General features: G+C 44.6%; 1 protein-coding gene across 1 annotated transcript in view; it reads right to left on the reverse strand.

Annotated features, from left to right (window-relative positions):
• Window positions 1–13,013, reverse strand: part of ZNF638 (zinc finger protein 638) — a 60,114-nt gene that overhangs the window by 23,443 nt on the left and 23,658 nt on the right. Inside the window, exons 8-17 of the mRNA XM_063135862.1 lie at window positions 10,844–10,902; window positions 10,680–10,741; window positions 8,128–8,433; window positions 6,133–6,182; window positions 5,406–5,537; window positions 5,126–5,254; window positions 4,011–4,052; window positions 2,681–2,821; window positions 2,270–2,395; window positions 1,752–1,801 (exon numbers count right to left, since the gene is read on the reverse strand). Coding sequence (XP_062991932.1) covers window positions 1,752–1,801; window positions 2,270–2,395; window positions 2,681–2,821; window positions 4,011–4,052; window positions 5,126–5,254; window positions 5,406–5,537; window positions 6,133–6,182; window positions 8,128–8,433; window positions 10,680–10,741; window positions 10,844–10,902 — 1,097 coding nt within the window. The remainder of the gene's footprint in view (window positions 1–1,751; window positions 1,802–2,269; window positions 2,396–2,680; window positions 2,822–4,010; window positions 4,053–5,125; window positions 5,255–5,405; window positions 5,538–6,132; window positions 6,183–8,127; window positions 8,434–10,679; window positions 10,742–10,843; window positions 10,903–13,013) is intronic.

Raw genomic sequence — 13,013 nt, forward strand, 5'->3', positions numbered from 1 at the left:
TAGAAACTCTGAAAAGCCACCTTATAACACAACCTCCCCAACTTAACCCTGGGGGTGATCAGGCAAATGCTTCCTCCTGATGCAATAGGTCAGGACAAAACTTTTACACTCAAGCAAAGAGATGATTGGTTACCGTTGCTGAATAGACTGGTGTTCTGCATATGCAAAGTGTGTATATATATATAATATCAGAAATGTGTGTTAGACTTCCGTTGCAGTTGCATACCATCAATCGCTAAGCGGGCTGAATGTGTGTAGAACAGCACTCTGGAAAAAATGCCATTTTATTGGTTGTGAAATAGGATACAGACAACCTGCTTAAAATCTACAGCATTATGAAGTAAAAAAGAACCCACAGGTGTAATTTACAAGTGTAAGCAGAGTATATTTATTTTACCTACATCTGTAGGCTTTACAGCTACGCAAACATCTTTCTTTTAAGGCGAATCTAGGGATGAGACTCGAGAGGCAGAAATCATTTAGAGAACAAAAATATCCTTTTTCCACATATAGAAAATAAACCTTGCTCCCACATTAAACTATTCTCCATTGAAATAAAATGAATTCCACTACAGCCATGTAAATAATGTGTTAACTTATCCATAGTTACTTAACACGTGTCAGGATGCACTGCACATTCAGCATGTTCCTTGACATACTTTAAAGTCCTTATTGCTTTTTTCTGGCATCTGTTCTACTATACCCAAATAGCTTGATAGTCTCATGTACAACTAGTTTCAGAGTCAAGTGTGAACTGCTTGGGAAACGGATGTGTACAATAAAAGGTTTTAACAAGTCACCAATCTGATACTTGGAAAGAAACTGAGGGAGTTTTGAAAGCACCTGATCTCAAAAATAATCTGCTGGACACAAACAATGACATAGAATCATAGAATCATAGAATAGCAGAGTTGGAAGGGGCCTACAAGGCCATCGAGTCCAACCCCCTGCTCAATGCAGGAATCCACCCTAAAGCATCCCTGACAGATGGTGGTCCAGCTGCCTCTTGAAGGCCTCTAGTGTGGGAGAGCCCACAACCTCCCTAGGTAACTGATTCCATTGTCGTACTGCTCTAACAGTCAGGAAGTTTTTCCTGATGTCCAGCTGGAATCTGGCTTCCTTTAACTTGAGCCCGTTATTCCGTGTCCTGCGCTCTGGGATGATCGAGAAGAGATCCTGGCCCTCCTCTGTGTGACAACCTTTTAAGTATTTGAAGAGTACTATCATGTCTCTCCTCAATCTTCTCTTCTCCAGGCTAAACATGGCCAGTTCTTTCAGTCTCTCTTCACAGGGCTTTGTTTCCAGACCCCTGATCATCCTGGCTGCTGACCGGTCACTGACCTGGTCACTGAGATGTCATTCCTGTAAGCTCATCTGAACTGCAGAAACTCAGAAGCCTTCCAGTGTATGATTCAGTTCACATCCCACTAAGGCCAGTGGAAAAGGTCCCACTGATATTAAAGGAACTAAACGGCATCCACACATTCAAAACACATTTGTTGCCTTTAGTTGCTATTACTGTGTGACAACCTCAAAACAGAGTAGAGGAATGAGGGGAATACAGAGCGAATCAGTTGTTGCATGTATTTCGTAACTCCTCTAAAGAAATCAGGTCTTACCATGGAGAGGAGAGGTGGAGAATCAGTCTACTTTGTTCATTCATGGGTTTAATACACACACGCATGCGCGCGCACACACACACACACACACACACACACTCTTCAGATATTAATTTTTAAAAAACACCATACCTCTCCTTGCTTAGCTCTTCTTTTTTGACCTCCTTTCTTGTGACTTCAGCCTGTTTAAAAAAGAAGGCCAGTTCTGAACATTCAAAGTAACTCACAAGAAACAGCGTACAAAAACACCCGCCCAAACACACACACACACAAAGAGTACGGCAATCTGAGGCTCTATATTGGATCCATTTTCTGAACCCAAATACTTTTGTGCAAAATAACAGAAAAAAAGAATGAGCGGGAGAAGAAGGAATGGAGAACAGGGCAAATGTTGCATCACAACATTGCACTTTTTAATCATACAATTACCACATCCTTGTCTATAAACTCTAAGTTACACTTGCCTCAGGCCTAATTCCAACTTTCAAGTAAACTTCTAGAGAGCCACTTCTCAATCAGCCTACAAAACTGGTCATAAAAACAATGAAGACGGAAAGGAAAACCAGGCTAATTCTTCAAAGCCTGTCACAGCTGCGCACAGGCTGAAACGTACAAAGCATTTAACCAAATAACTGTGTTTATCCACTTACTGTCAAAGGTTCGATCTTTGGCGATCGTGAGAATGTCAACTCTGACTCTCCCAAACTGTAAGGATACCTTTTCAGGAAGCGGCACATGGATGTAGCTGACTCGGCACTATCCAGCTGAAGAATTGCCTTGGAAGTTCAAATATGCATTAAATTAACATGGAAGTATAGAATTTGTTTAGCCACTACATTGGTACACATCAGATGGAGCCTCCTCCCCCCAGTGCCCAAGTTTCTAGGAGTTTGCGGCTGTTCCTTAAAGATGGGGATGGCGGGACACCTTCCTGTGCTACTGAGCGCTTGCAAACCTTCCCGTCCCCACCAACCAACCAAAAACAAAACAAAACAGCCTGGCAAACTATGTGCTTACAGAAGGCGGGAATAACAGCCAACAGTAAACATAACAACACTCACCTTGTTCTTATTTGTGATCACCATGTAGTGATCCACTCGTCCAAATCGAAGCCCAACACAAAGTATTTCGAGTTCTGAGTACCCCCCATCTGGCAAGTTGCCCAGGTGAACAAACTGTGCATGAAGAGCGTCTGTATTCACCTAAGAAAAGGAAACGCAAACATGCTAAGCGGCGACTTCCCACCAGACGGGTTTTGCTCGGGGTCTGACCAATCCCTGTATCTGAAGTCAGGATGGCTTCTTTTCTAAAAAACTACGTCAGCTTGGCAAGGGACCCTGGACATGTTCTGCTTTCTCTGCAGCATATGGCTTGGTTGTCGTGTCTCTCAGTTGCTCGTGCTTTCAGTGGGAGGAGAAATGAGGAAACTTGCTAAGTGATCTACAAAGCCTTATTTCACGCAACAAACATCTCTTTAACCTGTGTAGAGGCCACCGCTGTGAAACGACCCCCTAGGCAAAACTATGCAAGCTAAGCAAGACAACTGTCCATTCAAAAAGAAAAGAAATAGCGTCTCAAATGTCCATAACTTCAAAGCGGCTGGTGCGGTGGTAGTTTCTGGCGTAATCTCTCAGACTTTCTCACGGCCTCTGTCCGCGCTGAGCGTTTTAGCTTCCGGCGGACCCTAGCATCCGTTAGCACGTCGGAATGCTCACCCCCGGAAGCTCCCTCCCCTTCCACTGCGCTTGTAGGATTTGGCCTTGAAGAGATAAGCTCTGGAGGGGGGTGACCGCCAGCTGAGGCCTCTCCCGTGAGAGCTTCCTCCTCCAATGGCACTGGCTGGCTGGTGTCTGACACTGCGTCTTCTAGTTCTGAATCTGATTCTGATTGATTACCTGAAACACCTTCTCCCGACACAGGGGCATTAGGGTTAGACATGACATTGGTTAACTGGCTTGAGCCAACTGCCCTGTCTGTCTTGCGGACCCTGGAGTCATGTTTCAGCTGCTCATTCCTGCTCTTTGTGTGGGCCTTTCTGAGGCTGATTTGCTCCCATCCAGCTCTCTTCTAAAGGTCAGGACCATTATTGGTTATCATCAGTACTTTATATTTATAGTATGATCAAGACAGAGGACTCTCCAGCATTGCTATGCTGAGACAGTAACTCAGTCCCAAACTAAGCTTTCCCATACCATTTCTTTGTTGCATGTCCAATGCACAAAATCAAGTCCTGACAAAGCAAAACAAGTAGCAGATATTTCACTGAGACTACTCAGAAATGTCCATGCTTTGCAAAGCACTGAAAATCCTAAAATGTATTCCCCTGCCCCCCATATGGAAAGCTTAACTTGGTAACAAGAACTAATTAATAATCCAATGTCTGTTTCTTACCTTTGGATTGGCATCTTTAATCATGGCAGTAAATATAGCCTCCTAAAGAAGAAAGAACCAAGAACATTTACTTAGTGAACTAGATGATATGTCAACAGATTTATTTTATTTTATTTATTTATTTATTAATTATAGTACTTTTATCCCGCCCTTTAGCCAAAAAGGCTCTCAAGGCGGCTTACAAAAGTATTTCTTAAGACGGTTCCTGCCCCACAGGCTCACAATCTCTAAGTTATAGGTAAATCACGCCCATTTCGGTTCATCTAGTTTTCATTTGTGCGCTGCACAGTAATCTCTTCAACTTTTCAGTCCTGGCTTTATTTTTGGAATATGTTTCTCCCTCCCACCCCTTCTTCTCTGTGCCCACGTCTATCTATGTCTCTTTGCAGTGAAATCATCACTTTATGCATCTGATGAAGGAGGCTCTGTCCCATGAAAGCTTTTTTTTTTTAAAAAAAACAAACAACAAATGTGCTAGTTTTAAAGATGCCACACCACATGTTTTGCAGGCTACAGAAAACACAGCTTCTTCTGTGGAATGAACACACATTCATTTGGACTGCTTTTTACCATCACTGCCGACATTATGGTCTTCCAACTCCAGGGAGAATTTCCCCAAGATAGTAATTCAATAAATATTCACTGGATAAACGGAGAGAAAGCTATAAAGACTGATCTCTTTAAGCAGGCCTATCCAGTGGAATTTTATGATGCTTTTAGGATGTTTTTCAGGAAGTTTTAACAATGTATACTATGTTTTTAATCAGTATTTTATGTATTTTATACTTACTGTTGTTCCCTGCCTCGATCAGGATGGAGAAGCAGGTAAGAATTATTATTATTACTATTACTATTATTACTATTATTATTATTACTATTATTATTATTATTATTTAGGCTCCAAGGATAGAATCTCAGATCCTCCTATCTGGCATTACTGTCTGCAGTCTTGAAATCAAGCCAGGTATGCTTACCTAAAACCAGATCATGCAGAACATTTGTCTGAAGAATAAAAAAGTGAAGTACAGCTAGAACCCCACAGATGACGAAGGAAAGGAAAGTGGCTCCAAACAGACAGAAGTTCTGAGTTATTCTTAATAGTCCTGTTTACCAACCTCGTTCGTTAGATCCTTGAATTCAGGGACCAACGTAATGCACAGCTGGTTCTTTTCCACCCACATCGGAAAGCAGGTATAAAATTTCACCATGGAATCTGCAGATTTGCGACTTATCTCTACGTAGGCCTTTTGAAAAAGAAGGAATTTCCATCAGCAGTTGCAGCAGTGTGCAGAATCATCAGTGGTTTTCCAAAAACGTTAAGTAACACTAATTAACCAACGCACCAAGAAACATCCCCACTTTTCCATTTGAATGCCCTATGAGAATTGCTCATACCTTCTTGTGTGAAGACACAATTAAGACATCTTTCACTTTTCCAAAGGGCTTGGTCAAGTTAGAAATCTCATCCAGAGTTAGCCCTGCCTCAGGCAAGCTAGAGATAACCACCACACACATCTCTTCTGCCTCCTGGAAAAGCAAAAAGGACATGTCAGAATCTTCCGTGCAGGGTTTCACATTCACATACTGTTCCCCAAACATTAGCACAAATGAGAGAAATCCCTGTCTTTCCTTTGGGCATGGCAGAGGCAGGGCTGGCTTGCAGAGCCCATGCATTTTAAACACAGTGGGTTGTGGTGATTGCTAGCCACCTTTCTGAACATTCAAGGCACAGCGGGTGGTCACTGTGGCTGAATCCGGTTCAACCCTCGCATAACCAAGGGGCTGTTTTAGGGTTATGCAAGGATTCTTTAACTGCTGCATAAGCCACCCTCGCCAGCTTCACACCACATAATACACTGCGCACCATGGCGTGAATATTCAAAAGGGTGGGCTTCAGTGATAGTACAAACCTAGTCAGAGTCTTCTCTTATTTGTGCTGGGTATGGAGATGATAAGCAGGAGAGGAACACATCCTTTTTCTAACCTACTGCAACCAACTGAGCACCTTCTTGAGCCCTCTGACAAAAATGGAAACCAGTGAGGTCTCTCTCACTCAGGAATGTGAAGTGGGGGTCCAGGGGCAAACCGAATTATTTTGAAGGACAATATGGAGGGGATTTACCTTGGTGACTGATTCACTTGCTTCTGTGCTCTTTACATCCTCTGTCGTATCTGTAATATTAAAAGAGGAAAACTGAAGTTACTGTCACTGAATAAGAATTATTCAGGAACCTATGGACTGGATTCACACAACATGGCAACCCATAATGAGTGACAAACCAGAGTGGTTTGTGTTGTGCGAACCTAGACCAATTCCCACAGGGTGGCTTCTGCTTGAGCAACAAGCCATCCTAACAACCCAGGGCTTGTTTTAGGGGTTATTGTACCCATGATGGGTTGTCATGTCATCTGAACCCAGCACTGCCAACCTATAGTGGGATGTAGGCATATCATGAGTCAGCCACATTGCTGTTGCCGAATGTTTTCACCTGTCCCACAGTGACAGGCCATTTACCAGTGCCCAAGTTCCACTTTGGAGGGGCTGTCACTTGTTCAGCAACCCTTCCAAAAGAAAAAAAAATATGCCCTGATTTTGCGCAAAATGAGGCTGAAATTTTACTATCATTATTTTTCAGCCCCAAAATTGTGCGCAAATGTCTGTAATTAAAAAAAAAAAAATGGACAGGGTTTTTTTTGCACTTGTAGGAAGTATGCAAATGCAGCTGTCAAACTATACATGGTCTTGACTTATCTATTGCCTTGTATGTTTCAGCTGTCAAAGGGAGAAAATTGTACCTAGAAACATACGATGAAATTGACAAGATAGAGCTGCATATACCCTTGTTGAACAGGTTTGCGGGGGATGGGACCAGATCAACCCCTGAGCGAAGATATCCTTAAGTTTTAAAGTGTAGGATTTATCTTTGTGGGAGTCGGGCTTCCATTCCACCCTTCCCCAAGGCTTCCCCAGGAGGTTGTAAGGATGATCTAGGGTCCACCTCACTTTTGGAGTTCCCCTTTTATTGGAAATAGGAGCTCCAAAATGGGATGGACCCTAGATCACCCTTAAAAACACTTGGGTGAGATTCAGCAAGGGTTGGGATGGAACAGGAGGCAAGGGCAAATCCCACACTTCTGCAATTACAAAAAAATCAATGCCATTTTTTTAAAAACACACACAAAGATATTTATGTATATTCAGCTCTGTTTTACACAAATGTAAGGGCACATTAAAAAAAAAAGAAGCTCCACACATGACAAGGGTTGAAATCAGAATGGGGAGACCTAGCAGCAGACAAGATGGGTTCTGGCATGAAGTCCCCCGGGACACGTGCTGGAGCCGGGTAGAGGCCTGAGGGGGAAGGAGGGAGGGGGAAACAATCCTTGGTAAACCTCATAGTCTGTCAGGCTCACCATGGGTTGTTCTGACAACACCCCAAACTGCATCGCTTATTTCGCAGGGCGGGTTGCCGTGTTGTACGAACTCACCCATGGTTTATTGTTGGGTTGTGAACTGAGGATTGTTCGTGGTTAATAAACCATGGTTTATTATTGTGGTAGAGCTCAGACAACACAATAACCCAGTTCAACAAGCCACACTCAACCTATACTCAATCCTTGAGTGTAGGTTATTGTGTTGTGCAAATTCAGTCACTGATTCCCCGCCAGCCAGCCAGCCTTCTACAGGAGCTTCCACTCCCACTTCCAATTCTCCAATCCACAACCTCCTGTTCTTGCCAGAGAGCACTGCTGCTGCTGAAGGTGCAGCCTCTCAAGGCCCCTCTATCACTCGCTGCTGCACCTGTTGCCACCAGTGAGTGTCGCCACAGCCTCCTGCTGCTGCCGGGAATGTGGCCTTCTGCCACTCAGTGCCACTAGAGATGAGGAGAAATGTGGCCAGTCAGAAGGCCAGCATTTCTGCATAAGCATGACCACACCACAGAGTGCAGGCCTAGCATGGAGTTCCAAAGCCAGCGCTTCCCCCTCCCCTCCAGCAGCAGGGATGCTCTTTGCAGGTGGGGACAGGTACAGAAGGCTTGGTGGGAGGGGGGCTGCACTGCAGAAGGTGCTATGCGGCCTGCGGGCTACAGGTTGTCCATATGTGCACTAGAGATACCTGGCACGGCTGTAGGCTTGCTTGTTTCTTTTGCCTCGGATTCTACAGTTTTCTTGGGTTCTGTGGTCTTCTTGCTCTTGGAAGCTTTCTTGGCTTCCTCAGACTTCCTGGAATCTGCAGGCTTCTTTGGTTTTACAGCTGTCTTTGTTGCTCCAGACTTCTTTGTATCAGCTCCGGACTTCTTTGTATCAGCTCTAGACTTCTTCGTATCAGCAACCTTTTTCTCTACAACCTTTTTCTCTTTTACACATGCCTTTGTCTTCCCACTATTTTGAGTTTTTCCAGGATCCTTGACATTAGTTTTTGCTGTGGTCAGACAAAGTATTTGTTTATATTGTTAAAGAAGCTTGTTTGATACAATGCCATTAAGAGAGAGCAGAACAAAACATTGAAGGATTTCGCCTGACTAAAACCATTTTAGGAAGTTTCATCTGGCACACACTCTCAACTGAAGTCCTGGCACATACTCTAGGAAACCTCACTCCTGCTACACAGCGCATTCGTCCATCTTACACAACAGGGATGGACTAATGCGGGAAAGGTGGAAATTGGAGTGGGTGAGACCATGGGTAGGGATGGGGGTGCACACGAGGAGACATGGCCATAGGGAGGTGATGAAATACAGGGTGTGCAAGTTGGCTGGCACAGAGAGAAAGAGAGAGAGGAGAGTTTGCCTTCTCTGATGGGTGTTTTGTATTCTGCGAAATGGGTACTGATGATTCTGCTGCCCTTAAGATCATCTACAGGGGCCCTTCTCCATGAGCCCCTGACAAAGGAAGTGAGGCAGGTGGCTACTAGGAGGAGGGCCTTCTCTGCTGTGGCACCTCGGCTGTGGAATGAGCTCCCCAGAGAGGTCCGCTTGGCGCCTACCCTGGACTCCTTTCGTCGCCAGCTGAAGACCTTTTTATTCTCTCAGTATTTCAACACTTCATTTTAACTTAAATTAAAATTTTATTGTTCTAACTCTGTATTTTAATCTTATATCAATTTTGCTGCGTGGTTTTATCCTGGTTGTGCTTTTTATACTGTATTTTGTATTTGTGCTTTTAACCTGTTGGTTGTTTTATTATGGTTTTAATTTTTGTGAACCGCCTAGAGAGCTTCCGGCTATTGGGCGGTATAAAAATGCAATAAATAAATAAATAAACAAATAAATACATACGTGCCGGGGGCTGACTCTGCTCATGAGCCCATTTCCCGGCAGAATCAGACCCCCACTAGCCCGGCAAGCACCTGTTCAATGGGTGTGTGTGTGGGGGGGGGGAGTATTCTGTTGGGAAAGAAGCACATGAGGAGAGCCATCCCCACATGGCCATTTCCCCAAAAGAATCAGGCTCCTGCCAGCCCACCAAATAGGTAATTGGTAGGTTTACAGGACCCCAATTCTACTGTAAGGGGAAGATGCTCCTTGTGTACCCTGTATAGTGGGTGCTTGCATTTATCGTGTGGGGGGGGGGGGAGAACTGGGGGAGCAGGGCACCCACAGTGGACCACACTGGCAAGAGGCCCACTGTCTCCACGTTGCCTACCGTACGTTTAGGACCAGCTTATCCCAAACACCCTCTGCTCTTGCCCAAGCCTGCCCACCTCCTGGGATCATCTTCAACGGCCCTCTTGTATGTCCCAAATATAAGCTTAGTTGGGACGGGATGGCTACACCTAGACCCTGGAACTCCCTTCTGAAGGAGGTCTGTCCCACCTTCATCATTATGAGCTTCCAGAAGCTGGTAAGGAACTTCCTTTTTTAGGAAGGCATCTGGCAGGTTGTTGCGTTATTTTCTGAGGCCGTTTTGGTGTTTTACTGTTTAGTGTTCCTGCTGCAAATTAAAAGGGGGCTTTAAATAGTTGCTTTTTGGTATAATTGTTACTATTTATTATTATATTTGTTGTCACCCACTTTGAACACTTAGGAGAAAAGACAAAGTATAAACGTTTTTAAACAGTTACAATAAGTTTAAGAAGAGCCCTGCTGGATCAAACTGAGAGTCCACCAAGTCCAGCATTCTGGTCACACACCAGCCAACCAGCTGCCAATGCAAAACCCACAAGCAGGCCCTGAGCGCAACAGCACTCTCCTGCTGCCCGTGTCCCCCAGCAACTAGTATACACGGGCTTACTGCATCGGATACTGATACTGGAGGTGGCATAGAGGCATCAGGACTAGAAGCCATCGATAGCCTTATGTGTGAGATCTGTGGATCCAGTGTTAATGAAACACAGTTAGGGATAAGGATTTCAGTTTAACTTATTTTGCCTGTGATAGATTTATTTAAAATTAATAGGCTTCAGAAATTCCAATATAATTGTGCAAAGCACTATTTTGCTAAACGTGCCACCCTGAGAAACACTGTCTCTACCTCCTTGCTGTTACCATATTTGGTATAAATCCAAATACACCAAATCATCGTTGCCTTTGCTTAAAGATGGCTATATCAAGAGACAGCCAGACAGATTCCTCCTCTATTTTGGGGGGCACATTCAGGAGAAACATACATGAGTGCAGCAGAAAGCAAGGAGAATATCACGAGAGAGAAAAAGCAACTAGAACTCACAGGCAGAGGTAACTGGTGCAGCTGCTTTGTCCGGGTTTGCAGCAGGTTTCGTTTGCTCTTTCCTAAAAAGAAGAAATTAAGACTTAACTGCTGGAAGCAGAACAAGAAGCCAAAACGCTGATTTGAAGCACCTGACAGACCAAACTTGGTAGTATCAAACTTACTTTGTTCTCTGAGGAGACTTCTTAACTTTTGGTGCAGCCTTCTTTCCATCTCCTTTGGTCTAAAATTTAAAGGAAGTCCTTATGATTCTCCACAAAACAATACATTTGCTTCTCATATGTATGTAAAGATGATCTAGCCACCCCCCTCTAAAAAATGCTACCCAAACACCCAAGGATTAAGCAGGAAATGACATACCGGCCTTGGATTTCTCATAGCTGTGTTGCTTCCCACTCTGCCATTCTATGATTCTATGGTTGCCTGTGTCCCGTCCCCCCCACTCACTCCTCAATGGCTGTTTTGGGGTCCCCCAAGTTGTTGTTGTTGTTTTTTACTTCTGCAAAACTTGGGGTTCCCCAAGGTTGCTGATATCTCCGCTCTTGTGCATGGATGGGACCACTTGGCTATACAATGATCAGCTTTCTCCAACCTGGTGCCCTCCAGATGTTTTGGACTACAACTCCCAGCATTCCTAAACATTGACTATGCTGGCTGAGGCTGACAGCAGGTGAATTCGATAACACCTAGAGAGAAGGCTGATCTACATTCACGTCCAAACTTCAGAAATAAAGGGAACAACATGAAGAAAATATAAAGACACTTATGTGACATGAGCAAAGGGATAAAAGGTAGTCTGATCAGACAAAACTTAACCTTCTGAGTGTGTCTGGAAATGGGGGGCGGGCGGGGGGGGGGGGGGGAGTCAGACAGGAATCCTTACCTTTCTACTTCAAACCACCCAAAGATGTAGTATCAACAAATTTTAATCTACCTTCTGCCCATGTTTTAAAATATTTTATCATCTGTTGCTCATGTGGCGCAGAGCGGTAAAGCAGCAGTTTCTGCAGCTGAAACTCTCCCCACGGCCTGAGTTCAATCCCAGCGGAAGCTGGTTCTCAGGCAGCCGGCTCGGGTCGACTCAGCCTTCCATCCTCCCGAGGTTGGTAAAATGAGTACCCAGTTAGCTGGGGGAAAGGTAATAACGGCCGGGGAAGGCAACGGCAAACCACCCCGCTATAAGGCCTGCCAAGAAAAACGTCAGCGAAAGCTGGTGTCCCTCCAAGAGTCAGTAATGACTCAGTGCTTGCACGAGAGGTTCCTTTCCTTCCTTTCTGCCAGGCCAAACACCCTTCGTTAATTCAAACAAAGGAACAATAAGTGACCACGGATGGCCTGGGCTAGTGTTCTTCCCTGCAAGGCCGCTGGCAGCTCCCAATCACCTCAAGTGCAGCTCTCCGCTTCCACCTTGCTGCAGTGGCACATGGCGCGTCAGGAATAAGTTTGAGCAAGTTGTAGTTAGATTTCATAGAAATCATAGAAATGCAGAGTTGGAAGGGGCCTAAAAGGCCATCGAGTCCAACCCCCTGCTCAATGCAGGAATCCACCCTAAAGCATTCCTGACAGATGGTTGTCCAGCTGCCTCTTGAAGGCCTCTAGGGTGGGAGAGGCCACAACCTCCCTAGGTAACTGATTCCATTGTCGTACTGCTCTAACTGTCAGGAAGTTTTTCCTGATGTCCAGCCGGAATCTGGCTTCCTGTAACTTGAGCCCATTATTCCATGTCCTGCACTCTGGGAGGATCGAGAAGAGAACCTGGCCCTCCTCTGTGTGACAACCTTTCAACTTTTTGAAGAGTGCTTTCATGTCCCCCCTCAATCTTCTCTTCTCCAGTCTAAACATGCCCAGTTCTTTTAGTCTCTCTTCATAGGGCTTTGTTTTGACCCCTGATCATCCTGGTTGCCCTCCTCTGAACACACTCCAGCTTGTCTGCATCCTTCTTGAAGTGTGGTGCCCACACTTAAGTTTCTTCAACAGGTTTTTAATACCATTCTATCCTTCCAGACTGGCTTTGTGATTTTAGGGCATGGTGATCTGCCATTCTGCTCCTACCTTCAGGACCAGCTTCAGAGGGTGGTATTGGGAAACTTCTGTTTGGCTGATTAGAGATGTGATGGGCATCAATGAAGGAGACAATGTTTTTGGCCTGCTGGGCACCTAGCCATCATTTAGGTACTAGGCAAAAACATTTTTATTCACTCAGGCATTTAAAATTTTCCTGGATGCTATTAGTATACACTTCAGTATTTTGGTTGCAATATGTTTGGTTGCATTGTTTATCTGCTGTTGTAAACCACCCTGATATCAAGTAGAATAACGAGCAGTATATTACTA

The sequence above is a fragment of the Elgaria multicarinata genome, chromosome 10 (assembly GCF_023053635.1).
Source record: "Elgaria multicarinata webbii isolate HBS135686 ecotype San Diego chromosome 10, rElgMul1.1.pri, whole genome shotgun sequence".
In the NCBI taxonomy this organism is placed as follows: Eukaryota; Metazoa; Chordata; class Lepidosauria; order Squamata; family Anguidae; genus Elgaria; species Elgaria multicarinata.